Source organism: Pseudophryne corroboree, chromosome 2, assembly GCF_028390025.1.
Source record: "Pseudophryne corroboree isolate aPseCor3 chromosome 2, aPseCor3.hap2, whole genome shotgun sequence".
NCBI classification, from domain to species: Eukaryota; Metazoa; Chordata; class Amphibia; order Anura; family Myobatrachidae; genus Pseudophryne; species Pseudophryne corroboree.
Window position 1 is genome coordinate 470,056,505 of NC_086445.1, and position 26,157 is coordinate 470,082,661.

Here is a 26,157-nt window from a genome sequence, read left to right on the forward strand (position 1 = left end):
AGGTGGATCCCTGGGTTCTACAAGTGGTATCTCAGGGATACAAGCTGGAATTCGAGGACGTCTCCCCCTCGCCGTTACCTCAAATCAGCCTTGCCAGCTACTCCCCCGGACAGGGAGGTAGTGCTGGCGGCAATTCACAAGCTGTTCCTCCAGCAGGTGATAATAAAAGTTCCCCTCCTTCAACAGGGACGGGGTTACTATTCCACAATGTTTGTGGTACCGAAACCAGACGGTTCGGTGAGACCCATTCTAAATGTAAAATCCTTGAACACTTATATAAGAAGGTTCAAGTTCAAAATGGAATCGCTCAGGGCGGTTATTGCAAGCCTGGAAATAGGGGATTACATGGAATCACTGGACATCAAGGATGCGTACCTGCATGTCCCCATTTACCCACCTCACCAGGTGTACCTCCGTTTTGTGGTACAAGACTGCCATTACCAATTCCAGACGTTGCCGTTTGGTCTGTCCACGGCACCGAGGGTATTTACCAAGGTAATGGCCGAAATGATGATACTCCTTCGAAAGAAGGGAGTTATAATTATCCCATACTTGGACGATCTCGTATAAAGGCGAGGTCCAGGGAGCAGTTGTTGGTCGGAGTAGCACTGTCTCAGGAAGTGCTACAACAGCACGGCTGGATCCTGAATATTCCAAAGTCGCAGCTGGTTCCTACGACGCGTCTGCTGTTCCTGGGTATGATTCTGGACACAGAACAGAAGGAGGTGTTTCTCCCGGAGGAGAAGGCCAAGGAGTTGTCATCTCTGGTCAGAGACCTCCTGAAACCAAAACAGGTGTCGGTGCATCACTGCACGCGAGTCCTGGGAAAGATAGTAGCTTCTTACGAAGCAATTCCATTCGGCAGGTTCCATGCAAGGATCTTTCAGTGGGATCTGTTAGACAAGTGGTCCAGATCGCATCTTCAGATGCATCGGCTGATCACCCTGTCCCCGAGGGCCAGGGTGTCTCTGCTGTGGTGGCTGCAGAGTGCTCATCTTCTAGAGGGCCGCAGATTCGGCATACAGGACTGGGTCCTGGTGACCACGGATGCAAGCCTCCGAGGTTGGGGGGCAGTCACGCAGGGAAGAAACTTCCAAGGACAATGGTCGAGTCAGGAGACTTCCCTACACATAAATATTCTGGAACTAAGGGCCATTTACAATGCCCTAAGTCAGGCAAGACCCCTGCTTCAAAACCAGCCGGTGCTGATTCAGTCAGACAACATCACGGCGGTCGCCCATGTAAACCGACAGGGCGGCACAAGAAGCAGGATGGCGATGGCAGAAGCCACAAAGATTCTCCGATGGGCGGAAAATCACGTGATAGCACTGTCAGCAGTGTTCATTCCGGGAGTGGACAACTGGGAAGCAGACTTCCTCAGCAGGCACGACCTCCACCCGGGAGAGTGGGGACTTCATCCAGAAGTCTTCCTACTGATTGTAAACCGTTGGGAAAGGCCACAGGTGGACATGATGGCGTCCCGCCTAAACAAAAAGCTAAAAAGATATTGCGCCAGGTCAAGGGACCCTCAGGCGATAGCTGTGTACGCTCTTGTGACACCGTGGGTGTACCAGTCGGTTTATGTGTTCCCTCCTCTTCCTCTCATACCAAAGGTGCTGAGGATAATAAGAAAGAGAGGAGTAAGAACTATACTCATCGTTCCGGATTGGCCAAGAAGGACTTGGTACCCGGAACTTCAAGAAATGATCTCAGAGGACCCTTGGCCTCTGCCTCTCAGACAGGACCTGCTACAGCAGGGGCCCTGTCTGTTCCAAGACTTACCGCGGCTGCGTTTGACGGCATGGCGGTTGAACGCCGGATCCTGATGGAAAAGGGCATTCCGGTTGAAGTCATTCCTACGCTGATAAAAGCTAGGAAAGATGTGACAGCAAAGCATTATCACCGCATATGGCGAAAATATGTTGCTTGGTGTGAGGCTATGAAGGCCCCCACAGAAGAATTTCAGCTGGGTCGATTTCTGCACTTACTACAGTCAGGAGTGACTATGGGCCTAAAATTGGGTTCCATTAAAGTCCAGATTTCGGCCCTGTCTATTTTCTTTCAAAAAGAACTGGCTTCACTGCCTGAAGTTCAGACGTTTGTTAAGGGAGTGCTGCATATTCAGCCCCCTTTTGTGCCCCCAGTGGCACCTTGGGATCTCAACGTGGTGTTGGATTTCCTAAAATCACATTGGTTTGAGCCACGTCAGACCGTGGAATTAAAATATCTCACGTGGAAAGTGGTCATGCTTTTGGCCTTGGCTTCGGCTAGGCGGGTGTCAGAATTGGCGGCTTTGTCCTGTAAAAGCCCCTAACTGATCTTCCATATGGACAGAGCAGAATTGAGGACGCGTCCCCAATTCCTCCCTAAGGTGGTATCAGCGTTTCATTTGAACCAACCTATTGTGGTGCCTGCGGCTACTCGGGACTTGGAGGCCTCCAAGTTGCTGGACGTAGTCCGGGCCCTGAAAATCTATGTTTCCAGGACGGCTAGAGTCAGAAAGACTGACTCGCTGTTTATCCTGCATGCACCCAACAAGCTGGGTGCTCCTGCTTCTAAGCAGACTATTGCTCGCTGGATCTGCTCCACGATTCAACTTGCACATTCTGCGGCTGGACTGCCGCATCCTAAATCAGTAAAGGCCCATTCCACGAGGAAGGTGGGCTCTTCTTGGGCGGCTGCCCGAGGGGTCTCGACTTTACAACTTTGCCGAGCTGCTACCTGGTCGGGATCAAACACGTTTGCAAAATTCTACAAGTTTGATACCCTGGCTGAGGAGGACCTTGAGTTTGCTCATTCGGTGCTGCAGAGTCATCCGCACTCTCCCGCCCGTTTGGGAGCTTTGGTATAATCCCCATGGTCCTTACGGAGTTCCCAGCATCCACTAGGACGTCAGAGAAAATAAGAATTTACTCACCGGTAATTCTATTTCTCGTAGTCCGTAGTGGATGCTGGGCGCCCATCCCAAGTGCGGATTGTCTGCAATACTTGTATATAGTTATTTCCTAACTAAAGGGTTATTGTTATGAGCCATCTGTTCGTGAGGCTCAGTTGTTATTCATACTGTTAGCTGGGTATAGTATCACGAGTTGTACGGTGTGATTGGTGTGGCTGGTATGAGTCTTACCCGGGATTCCAAATCCTTTCCTTATTGTGTCAGCTCTTCCGGGCACAGTTTCCCTAACTGAGGTCTGGAGGAGGGGCATAGAGGGAGGAGCCAGTGCACACCAGTAGTCCTAATTCTTTCTTAGAGTGCCCAGTCTCCTGCGGAGCCCGTCTATTCCCCATGGTCCTTACGGAGTTCCCAGCATCCGCTACGGACTACGAGAAATAGAATTACCGGTGAGTAAATTCTTATTTTCTCTATTGTCCTAGTGGATGCTGGGGACTCCGTAAGGACCATGGGGAATAGACGGGCTCCGCAGGAGACTGGGCACTCTAAGAAAGATTTAGTACTACTGGTGTGCACTGGCTCCTCCCTCTATGCCCCTCCTCCAGACCTCAGTTAGAATCTGTGCCCGGACAGAGCTGGGTGCATTTTAGTGAGCTCTCCTGAGCTTGCTAATAAGAAAGTATTTTAGTTAGGTTTTTTTATTTTCAGAGAGCTTCTGCTGGCAACAGACTCTCTGCTACGTGGGACTGAGGGGAGAGAAGCAAACCTACTAACTGCGGCTAGGTTGCGCTTCTTAGGCTACTGGACACCATTAGCTCCAGAGGGATCGAACACAGGAACCTAACCTTGGTCGTCCGTTCCCGGAGCCGCGCCGCCGTCCCCCTCGCAGAACCAGAAGACAGAAGCCGGCGGGTTGAAGCAAGAAGACGTCAAAATCGTCGGCAGAAGACTCCTGTCTTCATATGAGGTAGCGCACAGCACTGCAGCTGTGCACCATTGCGCCCACACTAACCCACACACTCCGGTCACTGTAGGGTGCAGGGCGCAGGGGGGGGCGCCATGGGCAGCAATTAAGTACCTCCTGGCAAAAGCAGCATATATACAGTTGGACACTGTTATATGCATGAGCCCCCGCCATTAATTTCACACAAAATCGCGGGACAGAAGCCCGACGCTGAGGGGGCGGGGCCTTCTACCTCAGCACTCACCAGCGCCATTTTCTCTCCACAGCTCCGCTGAGAGGAAGCTCCCCAGGCTCTCCCCTGCAGACTCACGGTAGAAAGGGTAAAAAGAGAGGGGGGGCACATAAATTTAGCGCATTAATCATATATACAGCAGCTACTGGGTAAACACTAATACCCCTTTTCCATTAGCTCAAAAAACACGGGTAAATGCACGGGGGCGCGCATTTACCCGTGTTTTCTGCAAGTGGAAAAGGGTAAACCCTGATCAAGTGACCCGTGAATCCTACCCGGCTATTTACCTGGGTAGGACACGGGAATGATCCGGGTAGGGATGTAGTGTAAACAGGAGCCGTGTCGATGCGACACGGCTCCCGTTTACACTGTATGGAAGGGCGGCGCTGGGAGATCATGTGATCTCCCTGCGCCGCCCCTGCCGCGTCACTAGAAGCGTCACCAACCCGGCATATGCCGGGTTGTGACTGCTGATGGGAAAGGGGCCGAGCACGGGTCGCAGCAGGGGGCAGCTCCCGTGTCAGGCTCCCGGCTGCGACCCGTGCTCGTAAGTGGAAAAGGGGTATAAGTTACTGTGTGATTCCTGGGTCATATAGCGCTGGGGTGTGTGCTGGCATACTCTCTCTTTGTCTCTCCAAAAGGCCTTGTGGGGGTCCTGTCCTCATATAGAGCATCCCCTGTGTGTGTGTGGTGTGTCGGTACGCGTGTGTCGACATGTTTGACGAAGAGGGCTATGTGGAGACAGAGCAAGTGCAGATGAATGACGTTTCTCCGCCGACACCTGATTGGATGGATATGTGGAAGGTGTTAAATGATAATGTAAACTCCTTGCATAAAAGGTTGGATAAAGCTGATGCCTTGGGACAGTCGGGATCTCAGCCCATGCCTGATCCTACAGCGCAGAGGCCGTCAGGGTCTCAGAAGCGCCCACTATCCAAAATTGTTGACACAGATATCGACACGGATTCTGACTCCAGTGTCGATGAGGATGATGCAAAATTGCAGCCTAAAATGGCTAAAGCCATCCGCTACATGATTATAGCAATGAAGGATGTTTTGCACATATCAGAGGTAAACCCTGTCCCTGACAAGAGGGTTTATATGTATGGGGAGAAAAAGCAAGAGGTGACTTTTCCCCCTTCACATGAGTTAAATGAATTATGTGAAAAAGCGTGGGATTCCCCCGATAGGAAAGTGCTGATTTCCAAAAGGTTACTTATGGCGTACCCTTTCCCGCCAACGGACAGGGTGCGCTGGGAATCCTCCCCTAGGGTAGATAAAGCTCTGACACGCTTATCTAAGAAGGTGGCCCTGCCGTCACAGGATACGGCCGCCCTAAAGGATCCTGCAGATAGGAGGCAGGAAAGTATCCTGAAGTCTGTTTATACACATTCAGGTACTCTACTGAGGCCGGCAATTGCGTTGGCCTGGATGTGTAGTGCTGTAGCAGCATGGACAGATAATCTGTCTGAGAAAATGGATACCTTAGACAAGGATACCATCTTACTGACCCTGGGGCATATAAAAGACGCTGTCCTATATATGAGGGATGCCCAGAGGGACATTTGCCTACTGGGCTCTAGAATAAATGCAATGTCAATTTCTGCCAGAAGAGTCCTGTGGACTCGGCAATGGACAGGTGATGCCGACTCCAAAAAGCACATGGAGGTTTTACCTTACAAGGGTGAGGAATTGTTTGGGAAGGCCTCTCGGACTTAGTTTCCACAGCTGCGGCTGGGAAGTCAAATTTTTTTGCCATATATTCCCTCACAGCCTAAGAAAGCACCGTATTACCAAATGCAGTCCTTTCGATCACAAAGAAGCAAGCAGGTCAGAGGTGCGTCCTTTCTTGCCAGAGGCAGGGGTAGAGGAAAGAAGCTGCACCATACAGCTAGTTCCCAGGAACAGAAGTCCTCCCCGGCTTCCACTAAATCCACCGCATGACGCTGGGGCTCCACAGGAGCCAGGAGCGGTGGGGGTGCGTCTCCGAAATTTCAGCCACCAGTGGGTTCGCTCACAGGTGGATCCCTGGGCTATACAGTTTGTGTCTCAGGGATACAAGCTGGAATACGAAGTGATGCCCCCTCACCGTTACCTCAAATCGGCCATGCCAGCTTCCCCCATGGAACGGGAAGTAGTGTTAGCGGCAATTCACAAGGTATATCTCCAGCAGGTGGTGGTAAAGGTTCCCCTCCTTCAACAAGGAAGAGGATACTATTCCACAATGTTTGTGGTACCGAAACCATACGGTTCGGTCAGACCCATATTGAATTTAAAGTCCCTGAAAATTTATCTGAAAAGATTCAAGTTCAAAATGGAATCGCTCAGAGCGGTCATTGCAAGCCTGGAAGAGGAGGATTTTATGGTGTCTCTGTACATCAAGGATGCTTACTTGCATGTCCCCATTTATCCACCTCATCAGGAGTACCTCAGGTTTGTGGTACAGGACTGTCATTACCAATTCCAGACGTTGCCGTTAGGGCTCTCCATGGCACCGAGAATATTTACCAAGGTAATGGCAGAAATGATGGTGCTCCTTCGAAAGCAAGGAGTCACAATTATCCCATACTTGGACGATCTCCTCATAAAGGCGAGGTCCAGAGAGCAGTTGCTGATCAGCGTAGCACACTCTCAGGAAGTGTTGCAACAGCACGGCTGGATTCTGAATATCCCAAAGTCGCAGCTGATTCCTACAACGCGTCTGCCTTTTCTGGGCATGATTCTGGACACGGTCCAGAAGAAGGTGTTTCTCCCGGCGGAGAAGGCTCAAGAGCTCGTGACTCTAGTCAGAGACCTCTTAAAACCGAAACAGGTGTCGGTGCATCGCTGCACGTGAGTCCTAGGAAAGATGGTAGCATCATACGAAGCCATTCCCTTCGGCAGGTTCCATGCGAGGATCTTTCAGTGGGATCTGTTGGACAAGTGGTCCGGATCGCATCTTCAGATGCATCGGCTGATCACCCTGTCCCCGAGGGCCAGGGTGTCTCTTCTGTGGTGGCTACAGAGTGCTCACCTTCTCGAGGGCCGCAGGTTCGGCATACAGGACTGGGTCCTGGTGACCACGGATGCGAGCCTCCGAGGGTGGGGGGCAGTCACTCAGGGAAGAAACTTCCAAGGGTTGTGGTCAAGTCAGGAGGCTTGTCTGCACATAAATATCCTGGAACTAAAGGCCATATACAACGCCCTGAGTCAAGCGGAGCCTCTGTTTCGCAACCAACCGGTGCTGATTCAGTCAGACAACATCACCGCAGTGGCTCATGTAAACCGCCAGGGCGGCACAAGAAGCAGAGTGGCGATGGCGGAAGCCACCAGGATTCTTCGTTGGGCGGAGAATCACGTGCAAGCACTATCAGCAGTGTTCATTCCGGGAGTGGACAACTGGGAAGCAGACTTCCTCAGCAGGCACGACCTCCACCCGGGAGAGTGGGACTTCATCACGAAGTCTTCACTCAGATTACAAATCGATGGGAACTGCCACAGGTAGACATGATGGCGTCCCGTCTCAACAAAAAGCTACAAAGGTATTGCGCCAGGTCAAGAGACCCTCAGGCGATAGCTGTGGACGCACTGGTAACACCGTGGGTGTTCCAGTCGGTCTATGTGTTTCCTCCTCTTCCTCTCATACCCAAGGTGCTGAGAAAGAGGAGTGAGAACAATACTCATTGTTCCGGATTGGCCAAGAAGGACTTGGTACCCGGAACTGCAAGAAATGCTCACAGAGGACCCATGGCCTCTGCCTCTCAGACAGGACCTGTTGCAACAGGGGCCCTGTCTGTTCCAAGACTTACCGCGGCTGCGTTTGACGGCATGGCGGTTGAACGCAGGATCCTAGCGGAAAAAGGCATTCCGGAGGAAGTTATTCCTACGCTGATCAAGGCTAGGAAGGACGTGACAGCAAGACACTATCACCGTATATGGCGAAAATATGTTGCCTGGTGTGAGGCCAGGAAGGCCCCTACAGAGGAATTCCAGCTGGGCCGGTTCCTGCACTTCCTACAGTCTGGAGTGACTATGGGCCTGAAGTTGGGGACCATAAAGGTCCAGATTTCAGCCCTATCCATTTTCTTTCAAAAGGAACTGGCTTCTCTTCCTGAAGTTCAGATGTTTGTTAAGGGAGTGCTGCATATTCAGTCCCCTTTTGTGCCACCAGTGGCACCTTGGGATCTCAACGTGGTGTTGGGTTTCCTGAAATCCCACTGGTTTGAGCCACTTAAGACCGTGGAGCTAAAGTATCTCACGTGGAAGGTGGTCATGCTATTGGTCTTAGCTTCGGCTAGGCGTGTGTCAGAGTTGGCGGCTTTGCCATGTAAAAGCCCCTATCTGGTTTTCCATATGGACAGGGCAGAATTACGGACTCGTCCGCAATTTCTGCCGAAGGTGGTGTCATCTTTTCATTTGAATCAACCTATTGTGGTGCCTGCGGCTACTCGTGACTTGGAGGATTCCAAGTTGCTTGATGTAGTCAGGGCTTTGAAGATCTATGTAGCCAGGACGGCTGGAGTCAGGAAGACTGACTCGCTGTTTATCCTGTATGCATCCAACAAGCTGGGTGCTCCTGCTTCAAAGCAAACCATTGCTCGCTGGATCTGTAGCACGATTCAGCAGGCTCATTCTGCGGCTGGTTTGCCGCATCCAAAATCAGTGAAAGCCCATTCCACAAGGAAAGTGGGCTCTTCTTGGGCGGCTGCCCGAGGGGTCTCGGCATTACAGCTTTGCCGAGCAGCTACTTGGTCGGGTACAAACACATTTTCTAAGTTCTACAAGTTTGATACCCTGGCTGAGGAGGACCTTGTGTTTGCCCATTCGGTGCTGCAGAGTCATCCGCACTCTCCCGCCCGTTTGGGAGCTTTGGTATAATCCCCATGGTCCTTACGGAGTCCCCAGCATCCACTAGGACGTTAGAGAAAATAAGATTTTACTCACCGGTAAATCTATTTCTCGTAGTCCGTAGTGGATGCTGGGCGCCCATCCCAAGTGCGGACTTTCTTCAATATGTGTACATAGTTATTGCTTAATAAAGGGTTATGTTATGTGGGCATCCATTGTTGATGCTCTGTTGTGGTTCATACTGTTAACTGGGTAAGTTATCACAAGTTATACGGTGTGATTGGTGTGGCTGGTATGAGTCTTACCCTGGATTCCAAAATCCTTTCCTTATAATGTCAGCTCTTCCGGGCACAGTTTCCTTAACTGAGGTCTGGAGGAGGGGCATAGAGGGAGGAGCCAGTGCACACCAGTAGTACTAAATCTTTCTTAGAGTGCCCAGTCTCCTGCGGAGCCCGTCTATTCCCCATGGTCCTTACGGAGTCCCCAGCATCCACTACGGACTACGAGAAATAGATTTACCGGTGAGTAAAATCTTATTTTTTCACTGAAATGAGCATTTTAGTCGCACAAATGAAACACTCGGATGCCACAAAACTGCTTTTACATCTGTGTTCAAATGAGTCTGACTATGTACACAAATTGCAACAATGCAGCGGCCTCTGCATTTTTTTCACCCCAAGTTACATTGTGCTTCATCTGCAAACTTTTTACATAATTTAAAACTTATTTCTACACAGTTGTAGCTTGTCTCTGGTACAGATTGAGTAGTGTTTCACCGCATCAGTGGTGTGAATAAAATGTAAATTTAAAGAAATAGTTGCTATACAACACTGCTCGGCATGGCTCACTCAGGATGTAGTATATCCAAGTAGTATTACAATAAAACAGACACCACACTTTTTTTCAAACAATAATGCATGGGAGTAATGCACAACTGTATACCAAAATCTGAAACGTAACCTATTGTGCACCAGTATAAGTCTTGCTTGCTTGATCACTTTGTGCATGTTCTGGACTGGGAGCACCTTTTCTATATATGGCTCTGTTATTTATTTTCACTCCATGAGGTGTACTATATTGAAAAGTATAATTGTATACATGTCACACTTATGATTTGTATTTCTAGTGGACTACCTTGCTCAGGCGTTGGATTCACTTTGCATGGACTTGAAAAGTGATGAAGGAAGATGCCTTTTCATAGAATATCAGGCTGTGCCAACGGTTGTGCATCTTTTACATGTCTCAAACCGAGGGCTTATTTCCAGTGTCCTTGACATCTTACTGCAGCTTTCAATGGAGACCAGTAAGTGCACATAAAGTGATAACATGAAGTACACTTGTAAGTGATATATATATATATATATATAGTTTGCAGAGAAAGTTCTATAATTAGAATGTTAATCCCAAATGTAGAGTGTAATGCAATGGCGTCACAAACGGGGTGCTGGGGGGTGCGGCCCGCACCCAGGTGTCACCCACGAGGAGTGTCACCAAAGTGTTGGCTCCTGCTCAGTGACAGGAGCCGAGTACTGCGCTGTAACATTACGTGCAGTGCCCGGCTTATGTCACTGTGAAGAAGCTGACACTGCAGTCTCCGGAGTCAGCCAGCACCTCCCGCACCTGCTTAGTCACGGAAACGGGGGTCGGAAAGCGTAGCCACGCCCATGTGCAGCGCAGCCACGCCCCCATCTCACAAAGCCATGCCCCTTTTGACGGCACCCGCGAAGCCTCGCCCATTTTGAGCAGGAGCCGCACCGGGTGTCAAACATGTAAGTGACGCCTCTGGTGTAATGTACTGCAGTACAAAGTAAGCAGGTGAAGTTAATTTGTGGCGTAACTGTACAGAATATGGCCAAATTTCTTTTGAGTTCACCATCACTGGTGGTAGCCAGATTTCTGAAAAGCTTCGGCAAACCAAAGTTGTTTTCTAGTGCAATAAATCACAACACAATAGTGATAAATATAAAAGGTGCTCAGTGGTAAAATGGGCTTATACCAGTGTATACGAATATTTCAAGCTTATATGATGGAAGTCATTTTCTCACTGGAAACAGTCTCATAACAGCTGCAGATGTATAACCAGAAAAGAAAGACAAACACAGGGCCTAATTCAGAGATGTACGTAAGTTCTGTAATTAGCGGCAACATGATTGACATTCTGCTGGCATTTGGGGGCAGCGACACAGTGTAGTCCAGAACACTAGGGTGTGACGACTCCAGTTTCTGTACTCTGGCTGCATGATTTCATATGATACCCTGAGTATCCTGAGGGTTACTCAGATGCTCAATGGTCAGGCAGTTAACCTGATGGCTGCATCTTCAGGCACAGCATTAAATCAGAGAAGCCGGCAGTGGGCATCTTTTTACTTAAAACGCCTCCTGCAACTTTTGCATATTGTACTCAGCAGCTGTGTTATAGCATCCATCTCTGAATCAGCCCCACAGTGTAACAAAAAATTATTTTCAAAATTTAGGTAATTCACCTAGAAAACAAGAATATAATACAGGTTGAGTGTCCCATATCCAAATATTCCGAAATACGGACTTTTTTGAGTGAGAGTGAGATAGTGAAACCTTTGTTTTTTGATGGCTCAATGTACACAAACTTTGTTTAATACACAAAGTTATTACAAATATTGTATTAAATGACCTTCAGGCTGTGTGTATAAGGTGTATATGTAACATAAATGAATTGTGTGAATGTAGACACACTTTGTTTAATGCACAAAGTTTTAAAAAATATTGGCTAAAATTACCTTCAGGCTGTGTGTATAAGGTGTATATGTAACATAAATGCATTCTGTGCTTAGATTTAGGTCCCATCACCATGATATCTCATTATGGTATGCAATTATTCCAAAATACGGAAAAATCCCTTATCCAAAATACCTCTGGTCCCAAGCATTTTGGATAAGGGAGACTCAACCTGTAGTTTGGTAGAGGGGGGTCTAGGACTCAGGATCGACAGCAAAAAGGTCGACAAACATTAGGTCGACGCCAATTGGTCGACACACCTTAGGTCGACATGGACAAAAGGTCGACAGGAACAAGGTTGACATGGAAAAAGGTCGACATGAGTTTTTTTGGGGGGGGTTTGTGCCGTTTTCTTCGTAGAGTGACCGGGAACCCCAATTAGTGCACCGCGTCCCCTCGCATGGCTCGCTTCGCTCGCCATGCTTCGGGCATGGTGCCTTCGCTCCGCTACCGCTTCGCTCGGCACAGATTACCGTTCCAATCGTAGTCCACGTGGATCGTTAAGTATGAAAAGGTTCCAAAAAAGAAAAAAATCGTGAAAAACTCATGTCAACCTTTTTCCATGTCGACCTTGTTCCTGTCGACCTTTTGTCCATGTCGACCTAAGGTTTGTCGACCAATTGGCGTCGACCTAAGGTTTGGTGACCTTTTTGCTGTCGATCTGGAGTCCGGATACCGGTAGAGAGAATGTTGATGTCTTCACATGGGACAAAGTAGCTCCATGCACAGCAAGCTAATGTCCGCATATAGCAAACTGTGTCCAAGTGGAAATTTCATGCACTCCCAACAGATTAGCCAATGGCAGTGTATTAGTTGCAAAAGAGTCCTCAACGTGTTTTTTCCTAAAACTAGTGCTTAATTAGACTTCTTCAAAGGGTTTTCCTGTATAGCTAGACCACTTAAGGTCTTCTTATTGTTTCTTCTCTGCAAACGTCTTTGGAAACTTTTGTTCAGCTGCCTTAAGGGCCCTATACATCAGTGACTGACTGCAACAATTCCCCAATCTCCCGATACCAGGGTCGGGAATCTGTGAAATCCAACATGTTTGATTTCTCTAACGTCCTAAGTGGATGCTGGGGACTCCGTAAGGACCATGGGGGATAGCGGCTCCGCAGGAGACTGGGCACAAAAGTAAAGCTTTAGAACTACCTGGTGTGCACTGGCTCCTCCCCCTATGACCCTCCTCCAAGCCTCAGTTGAGATTTTGTGCCCGAACGAGAAGGGTGCACACTAGGTGGCTCTACTGAGCTGCTTAGTGAAAAGTTTAGTTTTAGGTTTTTTATTTTCAGTGAGACCTGCTGGCAACAGGCTCACTGCATCGAGGGACTAAGGGGAGAAGAAGCGAACTCACCTGCGTGCAGAGTGGATTCGGCTTCTTAGGCTACTGGACATTAGCTCCAGAGGGACGATCACAGGCCCAGCCATGGATGGGTCCCAGAGCCGCGCCGCCGGCCCCCTTACAGAGCCAGAAGACAGAAGAGGTCCGGAAAATCGGCGGCAGAAGACGTCCTGTCTTCAACAAGGTAGCGCACAGCACTGCAGCTGTGCGCCATTGCTCTCAGCACACTTCACACTCCGGTCACTGAGGGTGCAGGGCGCTGGGGGGGGGGCGCCCTGAGACGCAATAAAAACACCTTGGATGGCAAAAAATGCATCACATATAGCTCCTGGGCTATATGGATGCATTTAACCCCTGCCAGAATACATAGAAAAACGGGAGATAAGGCCGCCGATAAGGGGGCGGAGCCTATCTCCTCCGCACACTGGCGCCATTTTCCCTCACAGCTCCGTTGGAGGGAAGCTTCCTGGCTCTCCCCTGCAGTCACTACACTACAGAAAGGGTTAAAAAAGAGAGGGGGGGCACTAATTACGCGCAGTATTAAAGATACAGCAGCTATAAGGGGAAAAACACTTATATAAGGTTATCCCTGTATATATATAGCGCTCTGGTGTGTGCTGGCAAACTCTCCCTTAGTGGGGTCCTGTCCTCTATCAGAGCATTCCCTGTGTGTGTGCTGTATGTCGGTACGTTTGTGTCGACATGTATGAGGAGAAAAATGATGTGGAGACGGAGCAGATTGCCTGTAATAGTGATGTCACCCCCTAGGGGGTCGACACCTGAGTGGATGAACTGTTGGAAGGAATTACGTGACAGTGTCAGCTCTGTATAAAAGACAGTGGTTGACATGAGACAGCCGGCTACTCAGCTTGTGCCTGTCCAGACGTCTCATAGGCCGTCAGGGGCTCTAAAGCGCCCGTTACCTCAGATGGCAGATATAGACGCCGACACGAAGAGACAAATGTGACTTCCAGTAGGGCCACACGTTACATGATGGAGGCAATGAAAAATGTTTTACACATTTCTGATAATACGAGTACCACCAAAAAGGGGTATTATGTTCGGTGAGGAAAAACTACCTGTAGTTTTCCTGAATCTGAGAAATTAAATGAGGTGTGTGATGATGCGTGGGTTTCCCCCGATAACAACTGATAATTTCTAAAATGTTATTGGCATTATATCCTTTCCCGCCAGAGGTTAGGGTGCGTTGGGAAACACCCCCTAGGGTGGATAAAGCGCTCACACGCTTGTAAGGGCTCTACCCTCTCCTGAGATGGCCGCCCTTAAGGATCCTGCTGATAGAAAGCAGGAGGGTATCCTAAAATGTATTTACACACATACTGGTGTTATACTGCGACCAGCAATCGCCTCAGCCTGGATGTGCAGTGCTGGGTTGGCGTGGTCGGATTCCCTGACTGAAAATATTGATACCCTAGATAGGGACAGTATATTTTTGCCTATAGAGCATTTAAAAGATGCATTTCTATATATGCGTGATGCACAGCGGAATATTTGCCGACTGGCATCAAGTCTAAGTGCGTTGTCCATTTCTACCAGTAGAGGGTTATGGACACGACAGTGGTCAGGTGATGCGGATTTCAAACGGCATTTGGAAGCAACATGAGAAGACGCCGTATTATCAGGCGCAGTCTTTTCGTGGACAAGCGGGCAAAAGGTTCCTCATTTCTGCCCCGTGACAGAGGGAGAGGAAAAAGGCTGCAGAAATCAGCCAGTTCCCAGGAACAGAAACCCTTTCCCGCCTCTGCCAAGCCCTCAGTATGACGCTGGGGCTTTACAAGCAGAATCAGGCACGGTGGGGGGCCCGTCTCAATGAATTTCAGCGCGCAGTGGGCTCACTCGCAAGTAGACCCCTGGATCCTTCAGGTGATATCTCAGGGGTACAAATTGGAATTCGAGACGTCTCCCCCTCGCCGTTTCCTAAAGTCGGCTTTACCGATGTCTCCTCCTGACAGGGAGACAGTTTTGGAAGCCATTCACAAGCTGTATTCCCAGCAGGTGATAATCAAGGTACCCCTCCTGCAACAGGGAACGGGGTATTATTCCACACTGTTGTGGTACCGAAGCCGGACGGCTCGGTGAGACCGATTCTAAATCTAAAATCTTTGAACACTTACATACAGAGGTTCAAATTCAAGATTGAGTCACTCAGAGCAGTGATTGCGAACCTGGAAGAAGGGGACTACATGATGTCTCGGGACATCGAGGATGCTTACCTTCATGTCCAAATTTACCCTTCTCACCAAGGGTACCTCAGGTTTATGGTACAGAACTGTCACTATCAGTTCAGACGCTGCCGTATGGATGGTCCACGGCACCCCGGGTCTTTACCAAGGTAATGGCCGAAATGATGATATTCCTTCGAAGGAAGGGAATTTTAGTTATCCCTTACTTGGACGATTCCCTGATAAGGGTAAGATCCAGGGAACAGTTGGAGGTCGGTGTAGCACTATCTCAGGTAATGTTGCGGCAGCACGATTGGATTCTCAATATTCCAAAATCGCAGCTGGTTCCGACGACTCGTCTTCTGTTCCTAGGGATGATCCTGGACACAGTCCAGAAAAAGGTGTTTCTCCCGGAGGAGAAAGCCAGGGAGTTATCCGAGCTAGTCAGGAACCTCCTAAAACCGAGCCAAGTCTCAGTGCATCAATGCACAAGGGTTCTGGGTAAAATGGTGGCTTCCTACGAAGCAATCCCATTCGGCAGATTCCACGCAAGAACTTTCCAGTGGGACCTGCTGGACAAATGGTCCGGGTCGCATCTTCAGATGCATCAGCGGATAACCCTGTCACCAAGAACAAGGGTGTCCCTCCTGTGTTGGTTGCAGAGTGCTCATCTTCTAGAGGGCCGCAGATTCGGCATCCAGGACTGGGTCCTGGTGACCACGGATGCCAGCCTGCAAGGCTGGGGAGCAGTCACACAGGGAAGGAATTTCCAGGGCTTATGGTCAAGCCTGGAGACATCACTTCACATAAATATCCTGAAGCTAAGGGCCATTTACAATGCTCTAAGCTTAGCAAGACCTCTGCTTCAAGGTCAGCCGGTGTTGATCCAGTCGGACAACATCACGGCAGTCACCCACGTAAACAGACAGGGTGGCACAAGAAGCAGGAGGGCAATGGCAGAAGCTGCAAGGATTCTTCGCTGGGCGGAAAATCATGTGATAGCACTGTCAGCAATTCCGGGAGTGGACAACTGGGAAGCAGACTTCCTCAGCAGACACGACCTCCACCCGGGAGAGTGGGGACTTCACCCAGAAGTCTTCCACATGATTATAAACCGTTGGGAAAAACTCGACAGGTATTGCGCCAGGTCAAGGGACCCTCAGGCAATAGCTGTAGACGCTCTGGTAACACCGTGGGTGTACCAGTCAGTGTATGTGTTCCCTCATCTGCCTCTCATACCCAAGGTACTGAGATTGATAAGATGGAGAGGAGTAAGCACTATATTCGTGGCTCCGGATTGGCCAAGAAGGACTTGGTAACCGGAACTTCAAGAGATGCTCACGGAGGATCCGTGGCCTCTACCTCTAAGAAGGGACCTGCTCCAGCAAGGACCCTGTCTGTTCCAAGACTTACCACGGCTGCGTTTGACGGCATGGCGGTTGAACGCCGGATCCTGAAGGAAAAAAGGCATTCCGGATGAAGTCATCCCTATCCTGATCAAAGCCAGGAAGGATGTAACCGCAAAACATTATCACCGCATTTGGCGAAAATATGTTGCGTGGTGCGAGGCCAGTAAGGCCCGACGGAGGAAATTCAACTGGGTCGATTCCTACATTTCCTGCAAACAGGAGTGTCTATGGGCCTGAAATTGGGGTCCATTAAGGTTCAAATTTCGGCCCTGTCAATTTTCTTCCAAAAAGAACTAGCTTCAGTCCCTGAAGTTCAGACGTTGTAAAAGGGGTACTGCATATACAGCCTCCTTTTGTGCCTCCAGTGGCACCTTGAGATCTCAATGTAGTTTTTGGGTTCCAAAAGTCACATTGGTTTGAACCACTTAAATCTGTGGAGTTAAAATATCTCACATGGAAAGTGGTCATGCTGTTGGCCCTGGCCTGGGCCAGGCGCGTGTCAGAATTGGCGGCTTTATCCTGTAAAAGCCCTTATCTGATTTTCCATTCGGACAGGGCGGAATTGAGGACTCGTCCTCAGTTTCTCCCTAAGGTGGTTTCAGCGTTTCACCTGAACCAACCTATTGTGGTGCCTGCGGCTACTAGGGACTTGGAGGACTCCAAGTTGCTAGACGTTATCAGGGCCCTGAAAATATATGTTTCCAGGACGGCTGGAGTCAGAAAATCTGACTCGCTGTTTATCCTGTATGCACCCAACAAGCTGGGTGCTCCTGCTTCTAAGCAGACTATTGCTCGTTGGATTTGTAGTACAATTCAGCTTGCACATTCTGTGGCAGGCCTGCCACAGCCAAAAATCTGTAAATGCCCACTCCACAAGGAAGATGGGCTCATCTTGGGCGGCTGCCCGAGGGGTCTCGGCTTTACAACTTTGCCGAGCAGCTACTTGGTCAGGAGCAAATACGTTTGTAAAATTCTACAAAATTGATACCCTGGCTGAGGAGGACCTGGAGTTCTCTCATTTGGTGCTGCAGAGTCATCCGCACTCTCCCGCCCGTTTGGGAGCTTTGGTATAATCCCCATGGTCCTTACGGAGTCCCCAGCATCCACTTAGGACGTTAGAGAAAATAAGAATTTACTTACCGATAATTCTATTTCTCGTAGTCCGTAGTGGATGCTGGGCGCCCATCCCAAGTGCGGATTGTCTGCAATACTGGTACATAGTTATTGTTACCAAAAAATCGGGTTATTGCTGTAGTGAGCCATCTTTTCTAGAGGCTCCTCTGTTATCATGCTGTTAACTGGGTTTAGATCACGAGTTGTACGGTGTGATTGGTGTGGCTGGTATGAGTCTTACCCGGGATTCAAAATCCTTCCTTATTGTGTACGCTCGTCCGGGCACAGTATCCTAACTGAGGCTTGGAGGAGGGTCATAGGGGGAGGAGCCAGTGCACACCAGGTAGTTCTAAAGCTTTACTTTTGTGCCCAGTCTCCTGCGGAGCCGCTATCCCCCATGGTCCTTACGGAGTCCCCAGCATCCACTACGGACTACGAGAAATAGAATTATCGGTAAGTAAATTCTTATTTTCCTTTATTTGTCAGTCCCGATCAAAGAATAGTTTGGATCTGCAAATCGTGGATTTTTTACATGCAGAATTTTCCAGATTCCCCAGCAGATCGTCCATCATTGATGGCCAACGATGGTCGAATCACTTCAGGGAATCTGTACCATTATATATGGCCTGCATAACTCATTTTATCTTCTCTCAGTCAGTGATTTTGTGCAGTCAGGTTCCACCCAAACATTCCTCTTAGTGTGTCCTCACCATCTGTCAACTGTCTCTCCTAATTCCACATGGATGTCCAAACGCTGCCTAAAGCTCAACATATCCAAAAATGTACCTTATGTAATTTCTTTTTCATCCACTAGGGGTCACTGGAGTACTCTTGGGATATGGATGGCTTCCGCAGGAACAGGGCACTGAATATTTAAATTTAGAACTCTCCACCCCTCCATATCCCAGAGTACCTCAGTGTTTTTTCTGTGCTCGACGTAGCAACAGGCTTGTGTGGAGCTTCCACACTTCTTTTGAATATATTTTTATTTTATTTTTGATTTTTCTTTTTCACTTTATCCACATCCCTTCCCCCCTTCCAAAAGGCGAGGGTCCGGATAGTGGAAGCTGCTACAAGCAGCTGTGGCGTGTTGGTCCTCACTACAGAGCACCCTCACAGCCAAGAGCAGACTACCTGCAGAAAAGGCTGGACGGAGCTTGCAGAGAAGCCCCATCATAGCCCTCACCACAGGCGTCCAGGTATGTTGGGGGACGGGGCGGTCAGCTCACGCTGCCGCCCCGCTGTGTGGGGACACTGTTTTGTGAAGCGCCGCCCGCCGCTATGTAAGCCGCCCGCCGCAGCTGATTGATGTTAAGCCGCTCAGAGCCGCGCCGGCCGCACGCTCCCCGGCTCCCGCTACCCGCTCCCCGGCTCCCTCTACACGCACCCCGGTTACTTGTAAGTTCCCTGGCTCCGTGTACTAGACAGCGGTACACGGAGCACAGGGGGGGGGGGGGGGGGAAGTCTCACAGCACACGCAGCTGCACGGGGGGGGGGAGAAAGTACCCATAGCAGCAGCAGTATGAAACGCTGCATGGGTTATAAGACAGCATAGGCTATTAAGCCTTTATTAACAGGATTTGTTATTAAACAGATTATTCCCAGGTTATATATGTTTTTTAGAATTTATAACCTGTATTGTGATTATAAGTGTAAGCATGGCATGGGGGCCATTTTAACCATGCTTCCTGTTCTTCCTGTTGTGATTCCAGAACGTTCCTGTCCTACATCTCTACTCCACCTGAGGCGCAGGGGTGTTAGTGGGAATTTGGGGTCACATTTCATATAGGACTGGCCACGTGTACTGCACTTGGCCAGATATATATCTAGACACACCTTAGTACTATTTTACTGAGTCGTGCAAAAGTTGTCTGTTTTGTGTATTGTATTGTCTGTGTGCATAATGAGTAAGGCACCAGCAAAAACTAAAAAGCAGTTTCACTGCAAAGTCTGTAACAGTGTGTTAACAGATGGATCTACCACATGTACAGTATGTTTTGTGAATTCAGCTACGAATACAATTTCTGCTCCGGTTTCAAAGCCGGTTTCATTTCCGTACCCTAGTCTAGTTACCCGTTTCCAGAGTCTGTGACATGTACATGGGAGAATCCGCCATTGGTGGATTCGTCTGTGTCAAAACTTACAAAGAAATTAACCATACCAGTACCAATGGCTACTACGCTTAAAGACCCTTCAGACCGTAAAATAGAAGCTATGCTAAAGTCCATGTATATAGCAGCAGGAGTGTTGCTTAGACCTGGGTTGGTTGGCATTTGGGTCACTAAGGCGCTAATTGTATGGATAACAGAACTCAAGTCTGCCCTACATGATGATCACCTTATACTTCTTGCTGATCAAATTTGTGAAGCTGCTGAGTATCTATGTACAGCTTCTACTGACATCTGTCAGCTCACTTCTCGCATTTCATCGTCGCTAGTTACAGTACGACAAGCACTCTGGCTGCGTTCTTGGCAAGCGGAGGCAGAGGTCAAAAGAGGTATAGAGGCGTTACCTTACGGTGGCGAGAAGTTGTTTGGTCCTGAATTGGACAGATGGATTTCTGAGGCCACGGGAGGAAAATCTGTTTTCCTACCATTGCCTCCAACGGTACCTAGACGGAAATACTCTGGCCCGGCGTTCAAATCCTTTAGACCTCAGCCCTTTTGAGGCCGTGGTAGAGGAACAGCCACGCCTGGTAGACGAGGTCGAGGACGTGGTTTCCAACAAACCAACACCAGTCGTCAGGACGCTAAGGTCACCGACAAGCCAGTGGCATGACGGGCTCCCAGCCCATCTCGGATCTCCAATTGTGGGAGCACGCCTTCAGACGTTCCATTTGGCATGGTTCCAGACATCCACAGATGGGTGGATCCTCAATTTAGTGTTAAATGGTTACAAAATAGAGTTCGACTGTCTCCCGCCACTGAGGTTTTTCAAAACATGACTGCCTCTGTCGGACGACAAGAGGGCGGTTCTGCAAATTGCCATTCAGTCCCTACTGGATTCAGCAGTTTTGATTCCGGTCCCTGTACAGCAACAAGGTCAGGGTTATTATTCCAGTCTGTCTCAATCAGTATGTCACTTACTACAGATTCAAGATGGAATCTCTGCGGTCAGTAATTGCAGGTTTAGAGCCACAGGAATTCATGATTGCGCTAGATCTCAAGGATGCGTACTTACACATTCCGATTTGACCACCTCATCAGAGGTTCTTGCGTTTTGCAATCCGGCAGAACCATTACCAGTTTCAGGCTCTACCGTTTGGCCTCTCGTCAGCGCCTCGGGTATTCACCAAAGTGATGTCTGTGATGATAGCTCATCTCAGATCCATGGGAGTGATAATAGTTCCGTACTTGGACGATCTGCTCATCAAAGCTCCGTCTCAACAGATGCTCCTCCAACATGCGTTGCTAACGTACAATGTACTAGTTCAGCACGGTTGGATTGTCAACTTCAAGAAATCACATCTGATTCCGTCTCAACGACTTCAATTCCTAGGTATGATTCTCGATACGGTAAATCAAAGAATTTACCTACCAGAACAGAAAGTACAGATTATTCGTCATCTGGTACAATTAGTGCTCAAGCCACGTACAGTCTCGGTACATTTGTGCATTCGCCTCTTAGGCACAATGGTGGCGGCTTTCGAAGCGCTTCAGTTCAGAAGATTTCACTCACGTCCTTTTCAACTGGATGTGCTCACACAGTGGTCGGGCTCGCATCTGCAGATTCACCACAGGGTGGGGTTGTCGCCACGGGCCAGGGTATCTCTACTCTGGTGGCTCAAAGTACACAATCTAACCGCAGGGAAACGGTTCGGCGCCTGGAATTGGATAATTCTAACGACGGACGCGAATCTCAGAGGTTGGGGAGCTGTAGTTCAAAATTGTCAGCTCCAGGGTCTCTGGGCGGATCACGAAAGATTGCTGTCTATAAATGTCCTGGAACTCCGGGCAATTTACAATGCGCTACGACAAGCAGTGCACATGCTTCGGTCTCAGACTGTCCAGGTGCAGTCAGACAACGCGACGGCGGTCGCGTACATCAACAAACAAGGAGGAACGAGAAGCCGCATGGCAATGCGGGAAGTATGTCGAATCCTCAATTGGGCCGAGCATCACCAAGTGATATTGTCGGCAGTGTTCATTCCGGGAGTGGACAACTGGGAGGCGGATTATCTCAGCCATTAGGATTTTCATCCAGGAGAATGGGCATTAAATCCCGAAGTGTTTCACATGTTGGTCCAGAGGTGGGGTTACCCTCAAGTGGACCTGATGGCATCTCGCCACAATCACCAAACGCCCCAGTATGTGTCCAGAACGCGAGATCCAAAGGCAGTGGCGGTGGATGCTCTCACAATCGCGTGGCCGTACAGCCTTGTGTATCTGTTTCCACCTTTTCCGCTGCTCCCTCTGTTGCTAAAACGGATCAAAAGAGAGTCCGCCACAGTCATACTAGTGGCGCCTCATTGGCCTCGGAGAGCTTGGTTCTCGGAACTCCGCGGAGTACTCGCAGACGATCCTTGGCCACTCCCACTTCGTCCAGACCTGTTACAACAGGGTCCGTTCCTTTACCCCGATTTACCGCGGCTGCGTTTGACGGGGTGGATGTTGAGACCGGCCTCTTAAGAAGAGTGGGCATTCCAGAATCGGTTACATCAACCATGTTACGAGCTAGGAAGCCAGTTACGGCAGCTCATTATTACAGAATTTGGCGTGCCTATATAGGTTGGTGTGAAGCTCGGAAGTTTCCGACATCATCTTTCAAGTTATCCCGTCTTTTGCTATTTCTACAGACTGGGTTAGATGGAGGACTGCGTTTATCTACACTAAAGGTGCAGGTATCTGCTTTGTCAATTTACTTTCAAAGACGATTGGCTCTATTGCCGTCTGTACACACCTTTCTGCAAGGTGTCCTCAGAGTACAGCCTCCATTCATTCCACCTACAGCGCCATGGGACTTGAATCTGGTTTTAGATTTCTTACAGTCTGCATATTTTGAACCCTTACAACAAGTGGATATTAAGTTTCTCACTTGGAAAACAATTTTTCTCCTAGCCTTAGCTTCTGCAAGGCGTGTTTCAGATTTGGGTGTCTTGTCATGCAAGCCACCGTATTTGGTGTTTCATGATGACAGAGCGGAACTTCGGACGAATCCTGCTTTCTTACCAAAGGTAGTGTCATCTTTTCACATCAATCAACCAATAGTAGTTCCTGTGTTAACAGAAGATTCTGGAACTTTGGATGTGGTACGCGCATAACGCGTTTATGTATCCCGAACGTCTACAGTTCGTAAGACGGATACGTTGTTTGTTCTCTATGATGCTGCCAAGATGGGTTGGCCAGCTTCTAAGCAGACCTTATCCAGATGGATAAAACTGACCATATGTCAGGCTTACCTTCATGCTAGGTTACAGCCGCCTACATCAGTAACCGCTCATTCCACACGTTCTGTGGGAACTTCATGGGCAGCTGGTCGTGGGGCTTCTACGACGCAGCTTTGCCGTGCGGCTACATGGTCATCAGTGCACACGTTTGTGCGCTTTTACAAGTCTGATACGTTAGCGGCATCAGCATCTAGCTTTGGCCGCCTAGTGTTACAGGTGACAAACAGCTCTCCCGCCCACGGGGGAAGCTTTGGTACGTCCCAAGAGTACTCCAGTGACCCCTAGTGGATGAAAAAGAAAATAGGATTTTGGTACTTACCAGGTAAATCCTTTTCTTTGAATCCATAGGGGGCACTGGACACCCACCCAGAGCAGTTTTACCTGGTTTGTGGTAAGTTCAGGGGATCTTATGGTAACACACTCTCACCGACTGGTTCAAATTATCAAGTTCTATCGGTCATGGTGTCAACTGTTTAGTTGTCAGTAACGTTATGTGTCAACTTTATTGTTGTCCGTTATGTTATATGTAATTCTCCATTGTCAACCTCTCTATAGCTCCTGTTCGGCTCAGTAAAAAACACTGAGGTACTCTGGGATATGGAAGGGTGGAGAGTTCTAAATTTAAATATTCAGTGCCCTGTTCCTGCGGAAGCCGTCCATGTCCCAAGAGTACTCCAGTGCCCCCTATGGATTCAAAGAAAAGGATTTACCTGGTAAGTACCAAAATCCTATTTTTACCTACCCTCATTTCTCACTCGCTATCATTGCCACCACAATTTATTCAGTTTTCAAAGCCTACTACCTTGGTGTTCCCCCTTCTCCCCACTTTGGTACCAATCATATAATAATACACAGTCACTGATAATTCAATCTTAAATGCAACAGTTTAATCATACCTCCCAACCATTTTAAAGGCTAGATAGGGATCTTTGCATGTGCCTCTAAGGGGAGCATGGCCTTGTAGAACTGCCATGCCAGTATGCCACGCCCCCTGTGTTTGTCGCACACTGGGCATGCCCAGCATTCCAGGAGCTGCAGGGCATGTCCCCAATCCCTATCGCATGTGAATAGATGCACGTGGCATCTATTCACTTTTTGCCCTACTAAGCAGGACAACGGGACATGAAAATCAGAACGGTTGGCATGATGAAAATCAGTACGGTTAGCAGGTATGGTTTAATATATCATGCTAATTGGCTATTGATAATACAGTGCCACGTAACTTAATAATTCCTGCAGACTTTCTGAAGTTATCACTGGTCAATTAAATTTAAATGTAATTTCTTGAGAGTATAATTCTTCTTCAGAGTCCACATGGATACCATGGGATTGTAGGTGGTTGAGGAGCGGGCACCAAACAGTTAAAAGCTTCAAATCCCAGGATGCACTGGTCCTGCTCCCCTATAACCCTGCCTCCAGCGAAGACCTATTCGGTATTCGTTTGGTGCTGACAGGAGCCAGGTCCATGCTTTTATTTTATACTTTTTATTTATTTATATTTTTAGCAAGCAGTGCTGGGAAGTCCATAGGGTGCCGCCGCTGCTGCTGCTCCAGCAACCCCCTGCCGGCAGCAGCATAGCTGGTAACTGGTCCTGGAATTTTGACTAGTCTCAGCTACTGAGATGCTCAGACTGCAGCCGCACAATGGGGAGCAGGTAAAGCGGTCTCCTGCTCATGGGGGATCGCAGCCTTGACCTCTGGTGTGGAGACCATCGGAGGCGCTGATGTGGCCGCCCGGTTCGTCCGCTCGTTCCACTATACCGCCAGGGACTTTAAATGGCATCGGGGATCATACTAGAGCAGCAGCCCTGAGGTTTATGTCAGTAAGGGGATGAATGCTCTCCCCCGGCTCAGAGCTTGACCCTCACAGAGGTTTCCCACCTTTGAGCTGTGTATTTGAATCCTCCTCCCCAGTGAGACACTCAGTTGCTATAAGTGCTTACTGCAGCAGGTCTCAGGAGGGTCCTGTCTGCCTGTATACCTCAGAAGGTTGTTAAAATAAAGTTTCTCCGGCAGGGTCCACAGGATAACCATGGGATATGATGAAGCGACAGCGAATTTGCACCAATCGGTCAAAGCTTTTCCGGCATCCCACCATGCAACGGGCCCGTCCATATAACTCCGCGTCCTGGCTCAGGCAAATCAGTTTTTTGTTTGGTGCTGCAGGAGCCGGACCATGGTCAGAGGGCTGCTGATTCTTAGCAGCCCTAAGCTTTATTATTTAATTTTTATAGTCTTACTATTTTTTGAGTGATCTTTCTAAACAGCGTCTTATACGTACCTTAGAAAGGGTCGCGACAACGCTTACCCATGAGTACAGTGCTGTTTCGGCGGGCGTCTGTGTAGGATATACTAGCAGGTCCAGCAGACCTTACCAGGCTATGGCCGGAGCATGGGTAGAAGGTAAGGCATCGATTCTGCTTAGGAGGGGAATACGGACACACCCGCACTGTTTTGGGAAGGAGACCACCAAACAGTCGCTGACGCGGCTGCCACCTCGGGTGCACCAGCGCTAGGCCTTAGGGATCAGAGGCTCCAGGATTAGTATGAGGCCGCGATCCCTAGGGTTGATGTCAGCAGTGGGGAGTCAGATGCTCTCCTGGTTGCCCCTTCCCCCGGTTGATGACCAGTTTCCTCCGAGTCTCCCGCCATGAACTGTTTCCCGCTTCCATCGCAGACGCTGTACACGTAGGGGACCCAGTCGCAGCATAGGTGGATGTGTGACTGGTGCGTCCGTGTTCACTGAGCGTCTGTGTTCACTATAGGTTCATGGAGCGGCAGTGTACACTAGTAGCGTCTGGGTCCACTCAGTGTTCTCAGTACTGAACAAATACATTTGGGTACCTCGGTTCCACATGGAGACGTTACGTTCCATCATTTTGGCCATGGAACCAGGAGATTATATGGTATCCCTGGATATACAGGATGCTTACCTACATGTTCCTATAGCACTGTCCCATCAGTGCTATCTCAGGTTCGCTATCCTCCAACAGCATTTTCAGTTCCAGGCCCTACCTTTTGGGTTTCCCACAGCTCCCAGAGTATTTATCAAGATTA

The 26,157-nt window shown here is 49.0% G+C and overlaps 1 protein-coding gene across 3 annotated transcripts in view; it reads left to right on the forward strand.

The window, feature by feature from the left end:
- CCDC138 (coiled-coil domain containing 138) overlaps positions 1 to 26,157 on the forward strand; it is a 333,074-nt gene that overhangs the window by 252,101 nt on the left and 54,816 nt on the right. For all 3 annotated transcript variants that reach the window (XM_063953820.1, XM_063953819.1, XM_063953821.1), the window contains one exon: positions 10,043 to 10,219. In XM_063953820.1, coding sequence (XP_063809890.1) covers positions 10,043 to 10,219 — 177 coding nt within the window. The remainder of the gene's footprint in view (positions 1 to 10,042; positions 10,220 to 26,157) is intronic.